This window comes from Varroa jacobsoni, unplaced genomic scaffold (assembly GCF_002532875.2).
Source record: "Varroa jacobsoni isolate VJ856 unplaced genomic scaffold, vjacob_1.0 scaffold_1050, whole genome shotgun sequence".
NCBI lineage: Eukaryota > Metazoa > Arthropoda > Arachnida > Mesostigmata > Varroidae > Varroa > Varroa jacobsoni.
In genome coordinates, this window is record NW_019213952.1 from 40,232 (window position 1) to 66,110 (window position 25,879).

Consider the following 25,879-nt stretch of genomic DNA (forward strand, 5'->3'; position numbering starts at 1 on the left):
AGAAAATGTGACCCTTAAAAGCTGATACGTTTGTGCAAGATGAGGCCTCTACGGAATATTGACTAAGACAGAATATTTGACTGAAATGAAACGTTTTAAGCCTCAAGATGGTTTACATGTCCGCGAAACACCACGGGCTGTTGTATTGATTTAGCTGGATATTTTTTCAAACTCATTTAGAATTTGGCCCGAAATCATAGGTGAAAACCGTTTGTTCTCAGCCAGTACTAATCCATTCATAACAGAACCTGCCGTTCAACAATGTCAAAAATCGCTACTTATCTCCAGCTAAGTACTATGTCGCCTGCTAGTCTCTTGCAGCTCTGGATTCGATCTACGATTACTCGATTTTTAATTCTTCTATTTAGTCTATCTGTAATGCGCAGGCTCAATTTAAGGCCATCAACTCCGCTGCAGCAACGAACAGTAATAACTATTTCACTGGTCAGCACAGGTTAATCTACTTTTTTTTTATATAGGGTTGAAGAAAAAAAGAGCGCAACTACCTCGCCTGCCTGCGCCTCGAACAGATGTTGTTGATCGCTTGTGATACTTAGACGTGAGTTTTTACATTTGAAGCTTAGCGACAGTATCCCATATGTCACGTTTCCGCTCGTATAAATCTACCCTTTGGGAGAGCCTTACGTAAGATCAACCGAGAAAGGTGAACCGAGAGGGCTCGTCGTACATCACTTCGCGTTACGGACAAGTAATTCTTAGCGATGCAGACATTGCATGACCACTTCTATCCGTATAACCAATTGAATCTGCTACATAGCTTTTTTTAATCTAGTCTGGTATTAGCGAACACCATACAGGACTGTGTACGTAAAAGCGAGATTCTCTCTAGCGAAGATATACATGATAAGGCCCTAGCTTGGCCTGCACGCTCTTCTAGACCGCTTAAACAAAATAGTAAAGCTACTATATGGCACCAGCTGGACCCTTTGTGCGTAGCGTGGTTACTGCAAACAGATAGCTCGGCTACCAAAAATATTTACTGCGATGATCGCATGGCACACATTTGTCATACAGAGATGGCTTTTAGCAAAGCCGAGTGGTCATAGGTAAAATTTCTGGTGACACTGGCAAGCAAAACGTATTCACCAAGGTCAAAACCTTCAAATTGTGTCACTTGGACTTAAACGTAATGGCGGAATAACAACCACTAACAGAAAAAACAAAGATTTATGTACACTAAAGAAAAACTCATTAAACAATAGTGCGTTTAGCCACTGGCTTAATTGTTTTTCATTTGATGATTTGAGCCCTTTACTGGCGTCGCAGTAAATGGTCTGCGAGACGCGTCGATCTACGCCAGTAGAAGTGACCCCTTTTCCAAAACCTCGCCTTTCAAGTTGTGCCTTAACGACATACAATATACCCCAAATATCCGAGAGTAGCCTCACAGACCTTGTGGCTTTTCGTTATTCTGCAGTCTGGCAAACTGTACGTCTTCGACAAATCGCTAATGCTTTATTCGTGCCAATCGTTCCGTCTTTGCATTTGAAAACGATTATGGCCGTAGACAGCGATATCAAAGCAGAGTAAAAAATCATCAGCTTCGAAAAAAAAAATAATGAGACTATCATGTCGGATAAAAGCATGGTTGAATGGCACAGCAGGCAGATGAACCGTCATTGCGTCATTCAACGATGTACTAACGAACGACCAAATGATTTGGGTTGTTTAACGATGGCAACATGTCACGGCCTGGGAAACATAACGTGTCCACAGTAAAACACAGATGCGGGACAATTTTTTTGAACGGTATGACATTTCTAGACAGTTTCTTCTTCTTTACCTCAATAGAACAATTCGAACGAATCAGTCTTACCATCTAAATTTAGAAAATTGCTTTCTATAGTCGTAATTGCCAACTACACAATCGATCTTCTACATTCTATAACTACGAGTGATAATAAATCAAGACGGTACCCGTTGTTTCGGGAAATTTATCATAACATATTCATTGTAGATATTTGTCTAGCAAACTATAGAGAACCGAACGATTTTCTCAGATTCCAACGTAGGCGATAATCATACAAAGAAGCTCTATTTTCTCGACTCAGGTTTTGGCCACGAAGTTCCAACTATAGCATTTTCAAATGGCCTAGTCCTGCTCGGTGCCTTGAATCGACAGCTTTGCCGATGTTTGCGTTAAACTTTGCGTATCTATGTACATCACTCGACATTATTTAGTAGGAAATAGTTGGTGGATCCTTTACAGGCGTGCCGCTTACACGAATTTGTCAATTTTACAAGCTTTTTTTTTTTCTATGTTATTAATATCGTTACTATTGCCTACTAGTAAGGCTACCTGTTGAGACATGCCTCAGCATCGGTCGTAGTTGTCACTCCTGTATCTTCAGCCGTACACGATGTAGAGTTCATACAGCTGCTTACCCTGTAAACCACAGCCGAAACTCTGCCTAGTGACTAAAGCCTGCCATCTCTTTTTCACCCTTATCTTCGCCATTATCTCTTATGCGACACGAGCCTGTTTTGCTTTCGCCAAACTTCGGATATACATTTGAGGGTAAGGGTATGCAGTGGGCCCGCACGGAATCTCTGTCTTAGAGACGGACAGGTGGTGTCGGGGTTTCTGATGACCTATGCTACCTAGTAGGTTCAGCCTTACGTACCGTCAGCATACACTGTAAGCAGGTGTAGGGGGTGGTGTTGCCTAACAACAGAATAGCGTGCATTCGTGGAAGTAAAAGACAACTCTACAATGATGGTGATGTTGCTATAACAATATAATACTGGCTATCCATACCCCGGCAGTGTCACAAGCGACGGTAAATGACAGCGAACATGCCAGGGGTAGTTGAAGGGCCGAGCAAGACGATGAGTGACTTTGCTTTGAGTGATATTGGCTTTGCGAGATCAAATTCGTTAAATCGTTTCTTTGACGACGTAGACCAACGCGGGTCGAGGAGCACCGCTATTATCGTCGCATCGCTCACGGGGCGTTTCGGCACGACCAGTCACTCTTCCACTCGCATTATTTCCCTTTTTATCCTAAACGTTTACCTCTCTCGAACTCCCTGTATCAGCCCAGATACGCGAATGCGATCACATTGCGGCGATTAAGGTAGTTGGTCCGCATAGCCTTTACCCGTTGACAATGCCTCAAGCCAACTATCATCAGTCGTTGCTGCTGCTGGTGTACACCTCTTGTCTGACATCGCATAGAAGATATAGCAGCAGAGTGTATTGATGGCTTATTGTACAGCCGTACAACTCTTAACTGCAGTGCCTGGCTCTCTGCGCAACGACGGTTCTCGTTTTATGGTTCTGAGGGACTCGACAGTTTCATGGGCTAGTCGCGTGGGGGCGCACTTATCGCCGCAAAGGTATTGACTGTTTATGTATGCGTAGTCAGCCAACTATCAGTTTGGCGCTGCGGCAGACCGATAGGTTGAGTGGCAGGCACAACGAAGAGCCAGCCATAGGCCGCCGCGCCGCAAGCGAGCTTCTATCAGAGAAGGAATCGCTTCGAACAGCTGATCGGGCCTGGCATCGGAGATCAGGGTCGCGCCGTTTTTCAGACAGGAAGGCCGCGTGTCCATGCTTTCTTTTTTCATCGCGGTCACAGACAAAGCTAAGCAGAGGCAGCTGGCCAAGTAACCAGACGAGGTATCAACAAACCGATAGTCGATACAAATAGACAGACGCAGCGGTTAACAGAGGGTGAGTGACATCGTTTGGTGTTGTGCGATTTGGTGTCTCATTGCGTTGTGTTTGATCCGTAGGTTCTCGTCATAGTGAATGGACTATGCTCTCTAAAAGTAAAACGGCTCGATCACGTGCGTTACATTGACGGTGAACACAGTTTCGTCCTTTTGTGCAATCGATAATCGATAATACCTTACGCACAGAAGGGGGGCAGCAGCATCGGTATCAGCCTTTCGTGCTGTTGTAGACTTAAGCCAAAGCAAAAAGATTTGTGCAAGACTGTGTCGTCAACTAACGTCCCTACAGTTTGTCATTTTGCTTCGAGGATAAGGACCACTGCACGTAGTGAAAAGCCAGCTAATGCTAGCATGGCGTGATCCATCGTAACTGGTCCAAGCCGGTGGTCCACTGCGATCTGTTGGCTGTTTCATAGCTTCCGATTTTAGAATTGCCATCGTTTGAAGGCATCGCCCATTACGGGCTTAGGTTCAGCTGTAAAATTAAAAGCTACAACAACAGCCGTAAGCTAACTATTACCCAGCAACTGAGCGTTCCGTTATAGAGTGACAGATGGCGAGTAACCAATGATGAATTCTCCAACAAACCGACTAACGGCCAATAATAGAGTTACGGTATCCGTAACAGCGTGAGGCCGTTCGTTGCAACTTTGAAGAGACGAGGGTAAGCAATGACTTGAGTCGTCGCAAGCCTTCGGCGTAAAGCCATCCACCCAAAGTTTCGGGCACTAGTCTTTGATTCATACCATTCTTATTAGTACCGTCGACAAAAAACCAGTACTGAATAGATAGCTAACAGCTCGTGTCAGAAGACGAGTGCAGCTACGCCGACGTCGGTAACTGAGCAGCGGCACAGACTCAGAACAAACTGAGTAGAAATTTTATTTCTCTGCTACTTCTATTACCCTTACTATTACTGTCGTCGTTGTGAGTGGCGAAAGAAGACACTTTGTAATAAACAGTAGGGTAAAAAGATAACGACGAGGACGCCAAGACAACAATCTGCTCAAGGCCGGGGCATCCGGCCCACGCCGATAGATATTTGTATTATCGCTCCGGTCAACTGGCAGCGCGTGCGAAAAGCCGTGTCGGTGGCGGCGGCTCCCGCCCACCGATTCTGGCCCTTGAACCTGGCCTCCACAGGACGACAGGTTGGCCTGTTCGACCTGTCCATGAGGCACAACGAGCAGCAATCTCGTTGCTCTCTTCATTGCTGTTGTCGCTCCAAAAGTCGTCTTTTTCTGCAGTGCGGCGACTCCGATCCAGCCACCGCGAGCACGGCTACCCCAGCCGCTGCTGCAGTGGCCAGGGGAGCCAAGGAAGCACCCTGGCACCTGCAAAGGTTGCGAGCGCCATTAGATTGGTCAGCAATTACAAAATCAATAAGGCGTTTTGTTTTGTCACGACGGTCAGTGTGCACCGAACTGGACGCCGTCGAGTGGTATAAGCAGCTTCCCCGCGACCGATAGAAAGGGTTCCAGTGAATTTTTGTCTGCATTCAGCGACAGTGCAACAACACGGCGGTGTTTGCGCCCAGTAGAGTAACGAGTAGTTATTTTTCTTGTTCGTCATCATCATCGTATCTAAAACCTATACGGCAATTGTTGTTAGCAACAGCGGTATTATTGTTGTTGTTATCATCATTTCAGCAAATGTTACAGTAAACGCGAAATCACCGATGCTCAGGCAAACAGAGCCCATTGGCATTAATTACTCTTGTTGCTGTTTTGGCTGTTTCGATATACAAATACCGAATGTCCTTATCGACAAATAGGGCATGTATCGCTCTTGGACCGTAGCCAAGTGCAAGTGTGGCGTGGGCAGTACCATATGACAGTGGCAGCCCTCATAGTGTCATCGTAGATAACAACGTCAATCGGACACAAGTACGCCACGAGACAGCGTTCGTCACAACATAAAAGCTAGCTCGTAGGCAGGTCGAAAAAAACTAGAAAAGTGAGAAACATTCCAAAGGCGAATAGAAACGCAGGCCGCGACGATCATTCCAGCGCTTCGTAATAACACAGTCAGAAACGTCGAAATGTGCGAGAGTCCCTCGAAGCCGCTGAAGGCAGCAACGGCACCTGCTGTCAGTGGTGTTCAAGCCCCCACAGAGCCCCCGTCTACCCCAACGACCGATGTATCAAGTCGCCGAATATCCAACGGGAGGGTCGGGCTAGTTAATAGTGCACCACCATCAAAGAGCGACGATGTGGCACATTTGACCGCAGCGCCACCTGACGGAGGATGGGGTTGGGTGGTCGTGTTCTGCTCGTTTATGGTGCACGTTCTGGCCGACGGAGTCACCTACTCATTTGGTATCTTCCACCTTGAATTTCTTGAGCATTTTAAAGAATCTAATGGACGGACAGCATGGGTCGCGTCCATTCTCGTGTCTACCACGTTCCTCTGCGGACCGCTAGCTTCTGCACTAACGAATCTGTATGGGTGTCGAGCAGTCACAATCACCGGCGCAGTGCTAGCTGCCGTAGGCCTGTTCGTATCAGCCTGGGCGCCAAATGTCACTTGTTTATATTTTTCAATTGGAGTGGTCACTGGACTGGGTCTTGGTTTTATGTACCTCCCAGCAATCGTCTCGGTAGCGATGTATTTCGAAAGGCGGCGAGCTTTTGCTACCGGAATCGCGGTATGTGGCTCAGGATGTGGGACCTTCGTTTTAGCACCAGTTATCGAGTTTCTTGTGAACTATTACGGATGGCGAGGGGCGTTGATCATCACAGCGGGGATGCTACTGCAATGTGCTGTCTTTGGGGCACTCATGCGTCCCCCATCGTACGATCAACAGCTTATGGTAGGAGGGAAATCAATTGCCGAAAGAGCAACAGACCCGATGTTGGGTGACGTCGACAACAACACGGCGCTCTACCCCAACGAAAATTTCACCTCGTCCCAACACCAAGTAAGTTGAAACAACACTTCATCCATAGATCATTACAGATTCATCCACAGATTATAGATTCATCACAGTTGCCATAGATCTACCAAAATACTTATGTAGGGTTCTTTGGAGAAAACAGATAGCGGAATGTATCGAAGACAATTAGTAACAACAGTATCAGTTCGGAGATAACCCAGTATACGTAGCCAATTTCGGCAAACCAGTTACATAAGTCCCATAGAAACAACTCCACGAGCAAGTCTTTGGATGATTTTCAAAGTCGAGGCAGTTAGTCTGAGCATATAAATATGTCATACACAGTGTCCAGATCTCCAACTACATCTTGAATTTCTATCCTCTGAAACCCGAAGGTTCGTTGAGCATATTTTCCAAATAGTGAAAAATACATGTCTGCTTTATATTTTGAGCATTTGTCGTAGATAGCGTCACTTGCTACAATATACTATGTTTGTTTACCACACCGCTCGTCGTGCTTTGCTAATTCGTTCATAGATTGCTGTGTACTGTTGAGCTTCAAGACGGATCGACGTTTAAATCACGTATATTTATAATATCTCTTCGAAATACGGTCCTCCCATCCTACGCCAGGATGTGTCACGAATAATGGAAGACCAGGGAAGCTATAAGAAACGCAACTTTCTCACATACGATTCAATTGGTTCGTTTTCAGACCGAATAATTGTCACCGATGGTAAACGGAACTTACAAGTAGTCGCTGTTATGTCTGGATAGTAAAGTTTGAAACTATTTCATGCACTGTCCATAAAATTCACTTATCAATGGGTAAACGCTGCTTACTAGAGGTTTATCTTTATTGCAAACTAGAGGCAACAAATTGCCGAGCTAGGTCTTAGAGTTGATGCGATACCCATATATGGACTAATGGCGCATTATATTGTTTACGTAAGATAGGCCTTATTGGTACATATCTGTGTTTTCATACGTGAATTTTAGGTTATTAGACATATAGAGCAACAAGTATTTAGTGTTACGCATCACACTGGCTTAAGTACAGTAGCTACCTTTATTATTAACCAGATCTATTATTGTCGGAGCTAAAAATGGCAGCTAAAAAACAAAGAAAAAAAGACTGTGCATGTTTGTAGAAGGTAATACATTCTATGCAGCAGTCATCTATAGACACATTTACTCGTGGAACTGACCTTCGTCTAGTCTTATTATATCAATGTCCTTTTTCGTTGACAAGTAATAGTAAATATTAACAAAAAATACCCTAATCAATTGTATATGCAAGACGGAAGGATTACCGTTATCTTATGTACGCATTATAGCAGATTAAATAGTATTAAATAGTATGCTTTGAATGGGTAAATGTACGTTTACGATTATATAAGCGCAGAGCAAAAGGCTGTGAAATGCTCCTTCCTACCAATCAACGAGAGAGCTAAGCCAGTCTGCTTTGTTTTTTGTAGCAGCGGTGGGTAGCTAGTGATCGCAAAAGAACCGTTTGAACGGCTGTCTAACTGGAAGTCGCTCCGTGTGGAGTTTGGCTCTAGGGAGCGAGCCCAAACCATGGGTTGAGGAGCACGAGCGGCTCCGAAAGAATGGAAATGGCCATAAAACTAGATCATGAGGCGAATGAGGTTCGATTTAAGGATCACAGCAAGGGAGGACCGGGAAAATTTTAGACACAAGCTGCGCAAGCACTGTTTCCCGGAAGAGGTCGGCTTGCCGGAACGGGAAAGCAGGCGGGATGTTCGGGGAGTTCGTGGGTGTCAAGTGATTTCTGCTAGATGAGCTGGATGTTACATTCATATGCGTTCTTGGGTATTGTTTGGTAGACTGCGAAATAAGCACATTTCGCTTATGTTTTATTAGTCTACCTAGACCCTAGATTATATGCCGAAGGAATATGGCACTTGCAAATGGGAACATACCAAGCAAGCTGTGCTAGCTTTGCATTATACAGGCACCATCAGCCTCGACAACGAAAGTGCAGCTAGTAACACTGGTCAACTTATTTAACCTTCACAACGATTTCGTCTTCCTGGGGCGTCAATTGGCTAACCAATAGGCAGCGGTGATCAGTGTTTTGGTAGAAAGTTGGAAATTGTATGGCTTTCCAGTCAGGCAGGCACCTTGTACCATTGCAGCGCGAATAAATTACAACCCGACTTCCAGCTTTAGTGTTTTTCAAGTGTCATTAGGTCATCTAGGCGCAGAAATTGTTCAACATCCGATAAGGTCCTATATTCCATATAGAGAAATTTTGGTTAATAAAGCAGCTGCAACGTGTGGTGGCTTGCGGTAGAGTCGGGAGCATCATCTGTTAGCACAGCAACTCAGGAAAATAGGTGACCCGTTTGTTTGGGCCTATTGTCGCGGACCCGTACGAGGAACCCCCAGGCTAGGTCGAACGCCGGTAGTTATGCCATCCGCCAGTCGATCTTGCAGACAGTGAAGTCCCATCCGCCAGATGACGCGATGGTATAAAATACAGCGCAGTTAAATGCACAGGATGCAAAAGAATACCCCCCGCGAAATAGAGAGGTCTCTTCAGATAGACGTGGTCGAATTAAAATAAATGTAATACTGTAGTTTAAATATATGAATAAATACATACATTGTGTGTCTGTGGCTATAATTGGGAGGCTGTAAATTGCATGCTACTACCAGCGTACGACAAAATTAAACTAGTCCCCTTCAAAATACAATTATTGTACATTCAGTATCATCAGTACAAAACCTTACTTGAGCACGTAAGACACTGAAATCGTGCATATACATTCATTCAAATTATAGAACTATGTATAGTCTCAGTGGATTCAACGACCCTAGGCCGAACGGTATAGAAAATAGTGAAGATTTACGCACTAGTTTATATGTCAGCAGATTACATCATGAAGATGACATCGAGCAGTTTCTTTTGTAAGATTTTTATAGATTTTGTTTTTTTTTTCTAGGATTAGGATTATATCGATCCGTTGAGCACATAAGAGATCTTGGATCGGTCAGTTTCTTAGCAGCTCGTAGAGTAAAGAATTCTCCGCTACCTTTTGACCAATAAATGATTTTTATTTAAAAGTTTAACGTTCTACAAACATCGTCGTCTGTCGAAAGTATGTTTCAATGCCGCAGATAGTTTGTTGCATTCACACGATACATTAGCAACACTTTGACGAAATTGGTCATTTGACCATTTTGGCGATCAACTCTGGTTACTTTTGTGAAACACGGTAGAGGTTTCTATCGTTCTAAGTGGCAACTTTTGCCCTATGGAGACCGTTTTTGATACAAGCGATATGTTAACATGCCAATCTAAATGTGATGCACTCTTGTTAAAGGAAAGAAAGTGAGCGAATAGATTCGCTTTTTACTCTAATTAACCGCCCCTTCTGCCAGGCACAGGGACAAATAGGAAATTATGGTATTCCTTGGATAAAAAATCGTCTCTTTCAGCTTCTGCTATCGTTTCGCTGAGATAGCTTGCCGCTTTAATTCAACCAGAGTATCAGTTATCTCTCGCCTCGCCCGATCCTGTACATGAATCTAGATATCTGTAGAATTTTGCTAAGGAAAAGGGCAAGTATAAACACTCAGAGATGGTAATTCGAGTTTGCGTCCCGATTTAATCTCAAATTAGACGCATCATCAGCTTCCCGCGTTACGTTTTCAAACGAGGAATAAATAAAGAGACTTCAAGAAGAACTAATTAAAACAATGACGGCCAAGCCACATTAACTCTTCTTGATAGACGCCATCCATCACGGACGGTTAGACCCCAGCCAACGACAGCATTGACATCGTGAAGTGTTTCGTTAGACGGTTGAGCCTGAATAGCGGACAGGCGAATATGGCTGCGAGTAAGTTGACATTTTAGAAATCTAAGTTTGTTTGCATAATAACTCAATGCCTTTTGCTTTGCCTCTCCCACATGCACGCAACAAAACTGTATTTCATAGTTCGTGCGCGATACTATATCGTATAGCATTATGGCCTTTTACTAAGCCGACAAAGGTCTGGTTTATGTGCTTTTGTCTTGTTTGGGTTCTAAATGCGTCAAGTAATACCCATCGCTCCGGTGACAACAAGCACAATATAAACAAGCCAACAATTGTAGCTATCCCGCTGCGTCGTGCGGGTCTTGTTTTTCATTTCACCGCATGCATTTTCTATGCATGTTGATGGGGCATGGACTGCAGGTTATATGGCGAACTTTATACATATGTGCACTGGGACTGCCAGCGGCCTGGGTCGTGCTTATTGAACTCAGGCATTTAACAACGGCAAGCTGGCCAGAATCGGGCCGGCCTCGATTCAATGATCAATCTCCAAAAAAGGCTACACCGAGTATTGTTTATTAGCCAGGTCGATACAATATCATACATTAGACATTATGAACGCGAGTCGAAATCCTCGTTCCAACTCAGCAGCAAATAGTAACCATCGAAATTACGTTGCGACACACTAGAAACCGACGCATTGCCTGTCTCGTTTGTAATACTCACAGGTAGACCATACGAGGTTAAAAATGGCGTCACCTTCTGACAATCTGATATGCAATAGTCGATCCAATTTGTATATGTATAGGAGAGTTCGTCATATATGAAAAGATGTCGACACTTTAGATTAAGCCTACCAACATTACATAGATACGAGAATTTACGTTCGGTATTATAACTCGATTGATATCTTAGTATATAAGCATTTCACGACCCTGAATACTTGTCTGTATAATGTCTATTTATTAAAGACATAATTCGACATATAGGAATTGATCGTTCTTGCACCTTTAGCTCACAAGCTATACCCTATACCACTTATGTAGTTAAACTCAGCTGAGAGCTAGAGTCAGCTTGAGATGTGGAGACGACCTACAAGTTTTGATAAAATGGCCTTCGTTTCGAGAGCACCGGCGGACTCGGAGTAGATTTATCGGTGTAAATTTGCGCCCATAGAATTTCAGTTGTTAACTGTAGCTGTCTTCGTATTCTAAAGGGCACGCTCCAAATGTCATAGATCCAACGTTGTTCCTGTTCTGGTATCACCTGTGATCAGAAGGGAAGAATGTGCGGAAAGCTAATCTCCATTTATATATGATATCATGTATGAGAACTGACAAAAAGTACGTTTAACAATATCGCGCACGTATTTTCGTTAGCTGTCGAAAAATATTCGGTAACCTGTGGAGGTACTACTAGAGTTATTCAGATGAGCTGATCTGAAATACAAATAAGACAGGATATTCTATACAATATGTCCTGCTCCATCATCTACTGCTCCAATTACCGAATCCCAGCAGGCTGATCTTTAGCTCCATTCTGGCGGTTCAGGTCCACTGCGCCGTATACTGACCTGAGTCACGATTTTTGTGGGTAAATAGATCATACCACCAACCAGCCAATTACATTGTCTAAAATGAGCACGCAATTGATATGATTGCTAGGGCAGGCCTAATGCATTTTACCTAGTGATGTGATTGTTCGATGATGATGAAGATATATTCTAAGTTTATATCCTAATTGTAAAATACGTTTACGTTCATTTGCCGATTAACGAAAACGATACAATTTTATTATTTATATATATATATATTTATCCCGCTCATTTTTAACCTGAGTAATGTCGAAGAGTAAAATAATAAAGGCTATATAAAGACATCCTTTTTTCCGTGGTTTCTTAGCTCAACTCTAGTAGAAGGCCCCTATTTTTTGCTGGCCACAATTGTACAACAGCGTAATCTCCGTACCATATCAAGTGTTTCACTGATAACTGTGCGTTCCTAGCTACACGTCCCGCAAAGCTCTACGCTACACTACCAAAAGAAATAAGCCTTTGCCAAAACGATTCCGGTAACACCATTCAATGGCAAGTTCGGCTTAACTCAAAGCCGATTGACCGTAGAATTCTAGCAGTCATTGTGTAGATATGTCGTGGGCGGTTAGGAATAACCTTAATAGTGCTAGGGGAGCGAGAAGCAACTTTCGTTGAAGGCGGACGGTACCAGGCCTGTACGTGGGAGGCCAATGATGACTGTCATCTCGTTTCGTGAACAGCCACGCTAAATGGGTGTACACGATGATTTCGGACAAGCTATCTGGGCTACGTTCACCCATTAGCTGACCTAGCGTAGCATTCAGGTTTGAAGTGTATAGATTTCCTGCCATCGGTGCAGATTTCCAGTTAGATAGCCTATATTTCATATACGATGGCAGGAACGATAAGCATGAGGAATCCGAGCTTAGCAGGAGAAGCTCGCAAGCCTATAGCTTCCAGTATAATTGTTTCCAGGTGACTGAATTCAATGAACAACAAATACTGGGTGAGTTTGTTATGGGCAAGCTGGCTATTACGTGCACGGTTAAGTATGGTGGTTTCGTATCAGAATATGCTCACTAATTCTCAAGCTATTGTTTTTACGCTTATTTCAGTAAGATCTGACAATTTATTATGTTATTGACTTGGGATAAGCATAATTTTCTCGCTATCCAATCAGAATTAGATTATAGGTGACGCTTGTGTGAAATATCGCTTTTTCAATAGTACTCAATGTATTTAAATCTGTTCATTTAACTAACGGCCGCGGTGAAGGCACGCTCGTGCACGCGCACTAGATCACCGTCGTCTTCGCTGAGTATGTCTACGCTCATAGCCAATAGCAGTGCTACCCATCTAACAACGGATGGATATCCAACGAAATTGACTAAAACTATTTAGCCGGACCTGCGGTTCGTGAACAAATATAAAACACTAGCCGAAAATTAGATCTGAACTGTTTTAATGGATAACATCTGCTAGTGCCATAACGACATGTATATAAAAGGAACAATTTCTGACAGAGATTAAAAAGACAGATGATTAACTGTAATCGTGACATTTTTTCCACTGAAACTGAATTAGTAGCATTAAAAGAGTTCTACAGTCTGATGATGCAAGACTTAGGCTGAAGCCCTCTCCATTTTTGCCGTGCAGCCAAATATGTCAGTGGTATGACATTGTCATGATGGAAGAGAACTGTTTACTAGCTCTGGTCGATTTGCTATGATCGGGCTCTTCGTTGACACTAGAGGTTTAGATCAATCGTTTTCCAGGTGGCAACAACAAACACTATTCCACTAATAGTTCTTTGAGCCAATCTGCGCTTTACCCCATATTGTAGAGTAATTTTTTTTTCGAATTTCAATAACGTATGTAATCTCATCATCGTTTAATCACCCGTGCCCATCCGCTCTAGGAATGATTTTTGTGAAATTTTGCGGATTAAGATATAACCGAGTAATTTTTTTCATATCAGTTCGTGTGCTGCCCAAACACTGATACATTTTGTTTGTAGTCAGTTTTCTCCAAATTGTGCAATACTGCTGCGTAATGGATGTGTAGGTTCCTTTGCGGTATCAGGCCTGCTCACGTGTCCGTCTTGATAATCAACTTCTGTCATAGTTTTTTTTTTTTAACTTTTTCCGTAATTGGAATCGAAATTTTTACAATAGAACGGACAGAACTATCTTTGAGCTGTGTGTTTCGATACCACGTCTTGAGCACGACGAGTACAGTGTATTATGGATCTGAATAGCATTCGCCGATACGGAGTTATAGAACAGAGTAGATTTTCCCAGAAACGTTATGTGTTTATGTCTGAATGGAAACATTCGAACAATTCTATTGCGTTATTTTGTTATTATTGTCATTCAGCTTTCAAGTAACACTTGATGCAACCGATAGCTGCTTCGTCTTAAAAAAGAAAAAAATGAATAAGGCTAAACGTAGAGTCATTCGGCTACCCTGATACCAGAAGCAAGCTATAGGGCAACAGTGTTTCGTGCGGCATAGAAATTGTTGTCTATCCACCTCCAGCACAGGCAGAGTTGGAAGACCCGCACATATCCGAGAAGTCCGAAGTCTCGAACTGGTTACTTATCATTAACGCAGTATCGAGGATTCCAGATCAGCTCGTTCGGGTGTGCATATGTACTAGTTGGGTTTTGTAGCTATTGGAGCTAAAATAAGTTATCTCCTGCACTGTGCGGCTCTGTCGTCGCAGTGACAATGATGATATGATAGCAGATTAGGGGGTTTCTTAAGCCAATTACGCTGTTAAATGCTTCCTGTTATTATTCTTAGGACAGCGCATTCGATAGGAATGTTTGAGCAGTGCTGAAGTACATTTTTGTTTTTTCTTTTACCGGCTTTATCCGATTGGATATCCCCCCCTATCCGTTCTTAAAATACTCTGTAAATATTGCAATACGATCAATCAATTGCTCCAGGCATGTCATTCACCACCGTTTTTTCCCTAATTAAAGCTGAATAATAATGATGTAAATAATAACATGACAAGAAGCTTTTCCATACTTGAAGCAAGTCAGGATAGTTGGTGACTGCGACGTCTGCCCGTGCCCGACAAATATATAATAGCGTCTCCCATAGCCAGCAGCGTCAAAGAAGTCCCGGTCTGCTCTTCTATATCAAGTAAGGCCTATTTTCAAAACCCTTAAAGTGAGAATCCGTTTATGCTGCTCTCAACTATTGAATTATTTTACGCTTAGTCTGTACCTTCTTTGTCACGAAAGCATTAAACGCAAACTCATTTCGATATGTTAACAAGTTTAAGATGTTTAGTATCAGGCCCAACTTCTCATAAACGGCAAACGTCACTGTTGGAATTGTCAACTTATTAGTAATAGTATACTATGGTAAAGTTTCAAGTAAACATATTGTTACAAGATTAGTTCCGACTCGAGCGATTTTAGCTATTCTTATGAAAAGTACAAGCTGTGGCACGTCTACTGTTTGAAGCCAAATTCTGTGTTTCAGATGTTGACTGCTTAACGTATTTTCCGCAGCGTCACTTCCAAAGCAGATTTCGTTATCAGTATATTTTCTTTACCTTTCTATATCAGTAATTCATGTCGGTTCACCTTCGAACGGACATGCCCAGTATAACGTCTCAAAATAACACATGTTCGTATAGATATAATTTCCAAATATAATCACAATAGACTACTAGACTGCTACACATGTCCGCCAGGTGACTCGAAACGGCAGACGCAGGCGCGAACCGTAGCACGCAATCGTATTATATATATATATATATAATAAATGACCACAACTCACCCAGGTGAGGTTGAGCGCTCGCTTTGTTTTATGTTATCTCCATAGATTGGTTTGGAGTTTCGCTCACTAGATGGCGCAGTGATACGTTATGCACCGGATTTTTTTAGGGCCAAGGTGTATGTACACACGCATTGCTGTTCTATTGATTGGGCTATGGTGAGTTCATTAATATAACTAAATCTAAATAGTGGAGATAAACCTGACTCGCAGTTTCAACAACAACTTTGAAATGTATATACATAATTAGGTTTGTTGCTTTTACGAGCGCGCTTGCTCGATCAGCAATTAAAAACAAGTTAATTGTTTTTTCCACTATTCAGCCAGAGGATCGAACGGTATACAACGGCAAATTTTGCCGCTTGAAGAAAAAGCATTTATTCGTAGCTTGCTTTAAATATTATCTTATAAATCAGTCTATTTCACGACCTTAGAGACATTCTCCTAGCGTTCAAAGTATAGGATACGCGAAACGAACATCGAGTACGATGACCTTTATCCGAATGAGTAACTGACAACGTTGCGCGCTTCGTTGGCCTGACCAACAATGTCAACCTTGATATAAAGTCGCGCTCTTTGATTGTTTAACTAAAGATAGATCATAGATATCGCTTTTTAAGCTTGAGGTTACAAACTGCCCTATCGGGGCAACAGTATATAGTGATGTAAGGCTCATTTGGTCACAATATTTTATAATTCCTACTACTGTTATTAACAGTAACACCATCATCATATTCACAACGAAGCGTATAAAGCAGTGCTTAGCTGGATATACTTAATGGGTTGCGGAAAGGTCATTTTAGAAAATAATTAGTACACCCATAAGTGTACAAAATAGGAAGAGATGTTAGTCACTTGTGGTCGTGATGTTATTTGTCGCTATTGTCTCTGGCTGTATTATTTGCCGTTTTTTAGATATTCGAAAATTACAATAGGATTCCCGTGACGTCGCAATCTTTTGAGCAGTCTGTCGGCTTGGTAATCCCTACGCATCTGATTGCTCACATTTCTTAATATATATAATCAAGGAAAAGCCTGCTGCTAATCTCCACCGAAGATAGTAAAATAGGTATATCTATATCCGATTTAATTTGGCTCTACGAATTCGCCCATTTATTGTATCGAAGTTGACAGACGAAGTTATCTTTACAAATTACAATAGATTAAAAGAAAACCTGAATGGACTCGACGTAGGGCTCACTGAGTTGTCGACCACGGGCAGGGTATCGCGCAGGGTTCTAACAGCAGATTGGAGTTGCCTTACTTCTACTCGCCACTCCTTTCTGAAAAGCTTCGATAACGTACACAAATTGTCCGTGTGTTTATGTATACTTAGTCAACATTTAGAGTACACCTATTACGTCTAAATTTAACGTAACGCAACCCCTTTCCCCCCCGTGACGTGACTTTTCAATAGTATCAAAACAAGTACCGTACATAGCACTGCTCATGCACTCAAAGGCTAACTGCTATGGGCCACCGGTTGGTATTCACAGGGAGAGTTTTCAAGCTAAATAAGCAAAGCAATCTGCCGAATCCGCTACTGCTATGGATAGGTTTCTTCTTCGATTCCTGGCTACTGGTTGTAGCTTTGTTTTATCGATACAAATCTTCGATCTATCGATCAAATCGATACTTTATTTATTATTATTTATCGATATTGTTGCAGTTATTGTTTTTTCCAGTTTCACGTAATCGTCTCCGCAAATTCAGCGGCAGAGACTCGATACGAAAAAGCTCCTTGCTTTCTGCACCTTGGTCCGATTCGAAGAGCTTGAAAAAAGTTACCTGGCACCTGAATGAACGCTAGATCACGCTATTCCGTAAGCATAACACTAACAGACGAAAAACTATGAATTAATCATCACGCCTTTTAATTTATCTTTATTACACAATCAACGTATGAGCGAATAGTATGTCTACTAGTCAAGGATTTCTCTGATCATAAAATGGCCTAACGGTACCGGCGATATTGTGTTAATCGAACGCGACACGATATCTACAATATAGAGATCATTCGGTCGCTTTATATAGACACTATTGCCAGCGCAAAAAATATATTCAACCACACCTCCGAGAAAGTGTTTCCACACGACGGCGCCATTTTGGTAGATCATCAATTCCTCAATGCTTTTGCAAATGATCACAGCGTCATCATAGACACCAACCAGTTCGATGTTTGCAATTGGGATTGGCGTCTCATTTTTTATATTGCCTTTTCCGTCGCCGGTGCAAATTATAGTCTGTTTGTCCTTATTCTCATAAACGAATCGAAATGAATTGCTCTCCTGTTCGATGACTGCTAGATCACACACTTTTGCTTTCGTTTGGCACAATCTACTAAAGCCCTCGATATTCAGCTCGTAGATTTCATTCTCGTGCCACGTATATACTCGGCCTTTTCGTAGAATTAACTTCTCGCACCAAGCCCTCCAGTCAAACGGCAACACGAAGGTTCGCAGCTGTTCAGCAGTAATCAGGTCAAATACCATGATCTCATTTGGCTTGATAATGTATACTTCATTACCAGTTATGCAGGCACTATCGCTTTTGACCAACTTTTCAACTATCGCTGCTGGGAGCTCGGCACCGGCAAAGCCTCCATGTATAACCTGCAGCACCTGATTTTCGCTAATTAGAAGCGGAATTGTTTGCAGTCTGCTACATTTTGGAATCTGAATGTTCTCGATCGTTAGCTTCGGCGTGACTTCCAAAGGAGTGCGCATCACGATACGCGCAACGAGATCGCAGACGCGAGCGCCGTCAATTCCCTGTTTTTTGGCCCAATCAAATATGGTTTGAATAAGTCGCACTTGGTCCTGAAAGTCAATAGCTATAGGAAATATATCTATAAAACGACGCATCTCTTCGAAACCTCGATTTAGGAATAACTCGTCCTTCATCAGACAGTCGCGGATATTGCTACGAAAAAATTCCTTCAGGAGCATGCGAAGCTCGTCGAGCTGAAATGTATCCGCGGCTGCGTACAACTCCACCAGTTCGTGGATTTCAACGGCGTTGATACGCGTCGTGTAGATAAACTCGATAACTAAATCGAGAATACGGCCTTTAACAGCTACCGGTACGGGCGCAAGTATGTCATTACTAACAATGATAATCTGGCGAAGAAACGGAGAGGCAGCCTGAAGGACGTCTCTGTGAACGATTTTAACGGTTACTCCATCTCGACAAAGCAATCTAACAGGGTTGGTAATTGTGTCCCCACTGATTACCATGCTGTAAAGTTTATCCCCTAGAACGGGACCGCCTTTTATGGTAATTGGGGTACGCATATTGATGCAACCTTTTTTTGGCGCGAACTTGTACTGTATTATATATAAATCCACTGCCAGAACTTCTTGATGAAACCTCAACCTCACGTTATAGACTTCGACTGGTTGTGCTGATGGCCATGTAGGGCACGGATATTTCACATAAGCAATGTACCCTTCCTTTATGTGTAGTGTGGCTTCAAAACGTTTATTGCGATCCTATTGTCCAAAGCTTAGACTGTCAAGGTCGAGGGTCTGCTTCCTAATAAGGTCTTTAATCAGCTGACTTTTCCATGCAACACTCGTCAATCTTTTATTGTCGAATACATACTCGGTCTCTAATAGTAGCACCTCTCGTGTTCACACTCACCGAGCAGTTCTTGCTTGAAGCTATATAAAGTTTACAGTGTCGTACAGTGTATTCCCAAGATAATTCTACGGGCACTCACATCACCTGTGTACAACGGGTGATAAGTATGAAATTCGTCATTGGTCACAACTGACGGCCGGCAGTAGGTGCTCGTTTTAGTACGCATATTTTTAAATGGTAGAGGAAAATTGAGAATGCTAAACTTCTATATCAAAAAACCGCATAAACACGCCGTCAAGATTGGCCTTATTTGCTGGGGCTGATAACGTAGCCCTCAGCGTATATATAAAGCAGCCTGCCTGCACCCGTAGAAAGTAACTGTGAGTTGGTTGCAATTCTGAACCCTCAATGGTTCTGTTTATCCTCAAAAACCATGACTGCTTTAAGAATGAGAAATGGCAGTATATTGTAACCTTTCCTGTATAGTATAGACTCCAGTAATACATTAGAAAACAGATATTTGACCCTAGATTTGTGTGCCGAATACAATTGAAATTAATCAAAGTAAAATTAAAATATTTAAATTCTTTAAATGAACCACCGTTTAACGGCGCACGAAGCCAAAATAATAAAGTCCCTTTTGAACTGAGAGGCTCTATTTTCATTTTTTAGCGTGCTCATGATTGTCGTAGCTTTTACCTGATGGGCATTTCAAGGCTTCCTAACGTACCAGCACGGTCTTTAGTGATACGTTCATTTCATTCAGTTCTCGATGACAGACGCCCGCTTGTTTCTCGTAAGGTACGTGTGGCCGCTTCGAAAAGCCGCTTTGGGATGATCAAACGCCCACTGGCAACTTTGAACACTCGGCCCCTGGTTGCTAATGGCAGGCCCTATGCCGCAGTACCCTGGGTTCATCGATCGCCCGCGGAAAAAAGCGACGGCCATCCCTTGGCGATAAAATTTCTGTAGAAAGGACATTTGTAATTGTATTTTGTGGGTCACGGTCCGTATGCATTTTTCTTTGTCAAGTTTGTTGAGTTAACACGGAAATGCAGACAACGACGCAGAATGCTTTCGCAAAGTTCATTTGAACTGGACTTGTCGATTTTTCAAAAACTGCTCACGTTGATTTGGAGAACCTGTGTCAAAACAGCGTTCTCAAAGGGTGGCGCACGTGATTTCAGAAGTGCGATCCGTATAGGTGTTGTTCGTTAGCCCTAGATAACGGGAGCAGCACAGCTGTTAAAAATATTCCGTTCCGCTAAATACTTGTTTACAGTAACTATGTTATTCTAAATCACAGGGCTTCTGATAACGAAGTCCCGGAGATCACAAGTTATTCCTGTTCGGCCCTATAAAAGCCTAAATGTCTAATTTTTTCTCGGATTCCTGATTTCCTTGAAGATTTCAGGACGTTAATACGTTTTAGTAGTTTTTTTCGATACATGCCCATTCGGCACGCGTGGACTTGACCGTGTCGGGGCCCATGTGTTAACAGCAGTAGGCGGTTCAGTTTGTTTTAAATTCAAAAGCTCAACTGAGGCAATTTCAATGATTGATCGGTTATGTCTAGTTTGTAAAAAAAATAAAACTAGGACTAAGGGAAAATGCAAAGATCGAAGTCGGCATAAAAGCCTAAATGTGTACATCATAGAATATTATGTTCATATATTTCAGTACTTAGTCAGTTGTTTACTTTTTTTTTCTTCTTCTAATATTTAAGTGGTTTGTTAGCTTAATAGAAAGTATTGATTTATATTGTATACGAGTTCCACATAGCTTATCATTACACAAAGCCTCATATATGTGGTACTGACAACTAGAATGGATTTCGAAATGCTTGAACCCTATTTACTATAAGGTAGGAATTGTATCGTCCGATTCAGTAAGAGGCAAAATTCCTTATGTAAATAGCGATTAGCTTCCTATCAGCTCATTAGTGGATTAGTCATTTTCTCACTAGGCCAGCTGGCTATTAAAGGGAGTCCATAGAGCTACCAAGTGGCCTTTATATAGGGTTGGCCGCGACTCATTAATAGAATTTCTGTACCTGTTTTCATTTCAGATACCTTGTAAGGACGTTAAGGAGCCGGTTCCAGACATTCGTGAGATTTTAGAGTTAGAAGCGTCCGACAGGCTCCTTAAGCCGGATGATGCTTTCGGCACGTTGCAACTGCTTGACTCCAAGGATAAGCTTCACCACAAGTACGAAAAGAATGAATTTTTATTATATGCGCTATAATACCGCATACATTATCTCCTATTCGATAGATGTATATTTAATATATGCTGTGTACGCTAAATCAAAATTTCTATTTAGGCACGTCCTTTGTTCTAATATCATTTACAGTGACAACGCGCATAGATTGTAGATTTATCCAACGGCATGACTTGTCGTCCCTGAGCGCATTAGCTTAGAGATTCAACTTCGCTTGGTCTTTCAGATCGGTATGCCACCTTTCTGTTAACTCGGAGCAAGAGCTTGTCTTAATCCGAACGCCATCAGTCGATCGTCAACTCTATCTTGAACGAGAGAACATCTCGTGTATGCAGGCGAACAATTACGCTTCACTGAAAAAACGTCTTAGCCACACGAGCCAAGTATGTATAATAAGCTACCCTGGCGATATCATTATTTATTTTTGATTACTATTTATTTCGATATAATTATAAACTTCACTAAAGTATACCGTATATGAGCATTGTCAAGTTGCTTATATATCTGCTACACGAAAAAATCGAAGCCGAAAAATATACCATACCCAAGCTATCGACCATACATTCTCATCCAGGTATTATTACTATGTATATTGTCTCGCATCTTTACTACTCGTACGTCTATGAACTCACACCTTACTCGATTTCATGTGGTGATAGCAGTAACCCGACGTCATTGGTTTAATGACCAGCAAAAACGCCTATCAATCCTAATGTGTCCTTAAATAACAGGCCACGTCGGCCGTGTCCCTTCCATTTCACTCGAGATTTGCTAAGTTTACGTGAAGTTAAACTTTTCTTCAGGACTAGCTGACAGCTGGCACTGAATTATCACTGTTACGGCCCCAGCACTAAGGTAGCAGCGATACATGTGGTCTTTATAATAATAGCACAAATAGAGTTACTATTAATAAAACCATTATTCAAGCCGCTAAAACACTGTATATTTATTGACAGTATCCCTTCGTGCAGCAAATGAGGCTGAGAGAGTTCTATGAGTTCTAAGAGAAATTTACTTGAATTTGTACAATTTTTTGTCGGATCCCACGACTCTACAACACGGTTACCTTGAAACTGTAATGTATTTGGCTGATGGATAGTGGAATGAAGCATTCGTATATTGATCTTTTGTTCAAATGATTGTTTCCTTCGTTTTTCTTACCCTTTATTCCTGTCTTTTTAAGGCCTGCTAAAGACCTATTCTGCTTCATTATTTTTAGTTCATCAACAAAGATATGGTTCGACAGTATCTTTTCACCTGATCTGGCTGTCAGCAGTCTTGACTCGTATGCAATACCCCATACACCTAGCAATGAAACAGTCTTAAAAGAGCTGTTGTAATTGCGGGGCCTTTCATCTGTTACCTAACCCTGTTACTACAAAAGCAATAACTTAGATTCTTTTCAAACGAAGCGTATTTGTGGAAGCCCAATTAACCGCTTCCTTGCTATTTCCTAATCCGCTCACGCGACTCTATGTCTTATTATAAAGCGGTTGTATCGACAAATGGCTGCTTAAAAGGATCTAGGACAAGGGGGTCTACCAAACTATTCGGAGCTTGTCTCCGTAGTGTTTCGTAGACGTTGTGCTTTATCAGTGCAATATTTTATTATACAATAAATCATGTTGAATCTGAATTTTCTCATTTGTAGCCGTCGCTATCGGTCCATTCGGTTCAAACGCGCAATCAGCGGAGCCCTCACAAACAATTCGCATCGTTTATCAAGACAATCGCTGACTCCATTGACCTCGCGTTGCTACTTCGTTCTCCAGTCTTTATACTCTTTGCACTTTCCAATTTTTTTACCTCGATAGGCTTCAACGTACCCTATGTCTATATTAAGGATGTGGCGCGTCGCAAACTGGCGGTCGAAGACTCAAAGGCACCTCTTCTACTCAGCATGATCGGTCTTAGCAATACAGCATCTAGAATACTTCTCGGGTTAGTATTCATAGATAAGACTATTTAATGAGTTCCACTCTAAGCTTCGTAGTACCACTAGGACTATAGTGGATTATGAGTAGAACGAGGACGGGTGAACTAAATGCTGTGTCAAGGATTATCGAAGGTAGATATGTGTCATTTATTCAGAATTTCGTTATGAGATCTACCTTGTTTCGTTGAACAGTTGAATCCTTATATAAATAACGTTAACGATTTGCTGTCAACAACTAGCAGGCCATCCCTCTGTTTCCTTTTGTGGTTTCCTTCAACAGGTACTTATCGGACAAAAAGTTTGTAAACCGGATTTTCTTATACAACGCGTGTATCGGAACATGCGGCATTGTTACAGCGTTATCGGTGTTTTGCACAAATTACGTGCAGTTGTCTCTTTATTGCCTTACGTTTGGCGCAACGTCGGGTGCGTTTATTTCGTTGACATCGGTAATTCTTGTCGATCTATTGGGACTCAAGAAGCTCAACAATGCTTTCGGCTTAATGTTGCTATTCGAAGGAGTAGCATGCCTCATTGGGCCTCCACTAACCGGGTCCTTCTACGACTGGGCTGGTTCATATGATTGGGGTTTCGTATTTTCGGGTGTAGTGATCGCACTTGGCGGTGTAATGTTATGCCTTATACCCTGCGTACGAACCAGTCGATCAGCGTTGCCCACTGAAAAAGAATCATCGATGGTTGCATAAACGAAGTGAGTTGAATCAAGCTAGCTAGAAACAAAATGAATCCGGCAGATTAACATATCCATATATTTATGCCGTCTCATTCGCGTCCCGTCTAAATATATCAACTATGCTGACTCCGTTGTTGCGGCCTGCTGCGGCAATTTCCCAAAACGATCTCAACAGAGATCCATTTCGCAGAAGTGAAACAGTTACTTCTTATTGCTGCCATGCTATGAATCCATGGTTTAATTATCCGAACTTATCAAGTTACCGAATCTGCCTGACTGCCGGTACAGACATGGCCTAGCAGAGAGATGCTAGATGCCACCTGGCTTCTGGTAGAAGCTGATGATAACGAATGAATTGGACAGAAATGTGCACTAGATAGCGCCACAGTGTATAAATATAATAATAGTTTGATGTAAGCAAAAAAAAAAATGGTAGGTAGCGATGATGAGTTTACATCGTACAAGTACCGTGTGATAAATCCCGTATGATATCGGTCTGCGCCCATTCGGTACTATATCTGCTCTCGTGATAACTGTAATTGTCTTTATATATAATGGCTATAAGTTATTATGGTTAACACTCATATCTATATTAGTTACGGACGATACCTTATCGCCCCTAATCAGTCAACCTACCCATTTGCTACTAAATTACATATGTTCGACGCTTCGCTACCTAGTGATGGATTTCTATTCGTCGCCTGGTTATTTTTAACCGCCTGTACATCGAAGCACAGACGCATTCAGCCAAAAACCGTTTATTTACATATAAAAAAAAATGATCAATCGATTCACTACCCAAAAAAACGTTTCGTGGGGAGCGAGCTATAGCCCACACAACTAGCCGCAACGTGATCCTGTACACTTATTTAAGCGATAGACAGAGCTGGGCACGTCAAGCCATATTTGAATTGTTAGTTAGTTTATTAAGCTCATCTTCGATACGAGGAATACTATGGACGAAGAAAAGATAGAATTAGTAACTCAAGTGCCAACAAAACGGCAACACAAAAGGCAAAGCCTAAAACAAAACGACCTTGTAGAAAGTATTTCAACAGGCTTTGAACATTGTGGAGATGAGAATAGATCACAACTGAATCACCTCCAGCAGAGAAGTATAACAAAGTACGTCATGTTTTGTATGTTGTATGCGACTAGATGGAGCAGTGCTATCGATAGGAGGCCGATGGTAGAACGTTAAAAAAAAAATCCTGTGTTACAGGTAACAGACAGTTGTTATAATACATAGTGGACACCCAACAAAGTATAGTCATGACAACGGTATCAGAACAGGAAAGCTACATGGAAGGCATACAGGTAACCGCAAAATTTTTGCGTGGCAAGCAGAACACATGGCGCCAGCCAATAATCTTAGTAAAGGTTACATACAAACGACAAATTAGGTTTAGTAATCGCCTGTTTCTTCGTATTTAGAAATGACTCAACAGTTATTTTCCCAAGATACCAGCGCATATATACATATATATAATTAAGAACTTGTATTCAGATGCGAAAGCGGAACGACTAATTGAGATGTTGGATTGAGCGATTACCAAAAACAGCGAGATTGCCAATGTTCTAGATAAAATCAATGACAAAAATATAGATACATTATTACACAACACTTCTCGTTATATATTATCATCAATAGCGTAAGAAAATTCCCTCTAGCGTGTATGTACATACAGAACGAAAATTAAGAAAAAAACTTAATATAATAAATCAAAAGCTATGTATATATATATATAGTATGTAA

The 25,879-nt window shown here is 41.9% G+C and overlaps 2 protein-coding genes across 31 annotated transcripts in view; one reads left to right on the plus strand and one right to left on the minus strand.

The window, feature by feature from the left end:
- LOC111266088 (uncharacterized) overlaps positions 1-25,879 on the minus strand; it is a 76,548-nt gene that overhangs the window by 31,940 nt on the left and 18,729 nt on the right. For 18 of the 30 annotated variants that reach the window (XR_002683872.2, XR_002683869.2, XR_002683875.2 and 15 more), the window contains one exon: positions 16,866-16,981. The exons of 5 other annotated variants lie outside the window; for them this stretch is intronic. Coding sequence is in view for 10 of the 25 variants with exons in the window: in XM_022843260.2 (XP_022698995.1) it covers positions 16,866-16,981 (116 nt within the window). In the remaining 15 variants the exon portion in view is untranslated. Of the gene's footprint in view, positions 1-9,629; positions 11,628-16,865; positions 16,982-21,344; positions 21,470-23,977; positions 24,108-25,879 lie in introns of those variants that run through there. 7 more of the 30 variants (XR_002683879.2, XR_015313309.1, XR_002683865.2 and 4 more) reach the window with 4 other exon arrangements.
- On the plus strand, positions 3,714-25,747 carry LOC111266085 (monocarboxylate transporter 12). The gene is made up of 5 exons (XM_086970780.1): positions 3,714-6,618; positions 21,341-21,480; positions 21,720-21,876; positions 23,145-23,434; positions 23,710-25,747. Exons 1-5 carry the CDS (start codon positions 5,740-5,742, stop codon positions 24,134-24,136), a joined length of 1,893 nt encoding a protein of 630 aa, XP_086826906.1. The 5' UTR covers positions 3,714-5,739; the 3' UTR covers positions 24,137-25,747.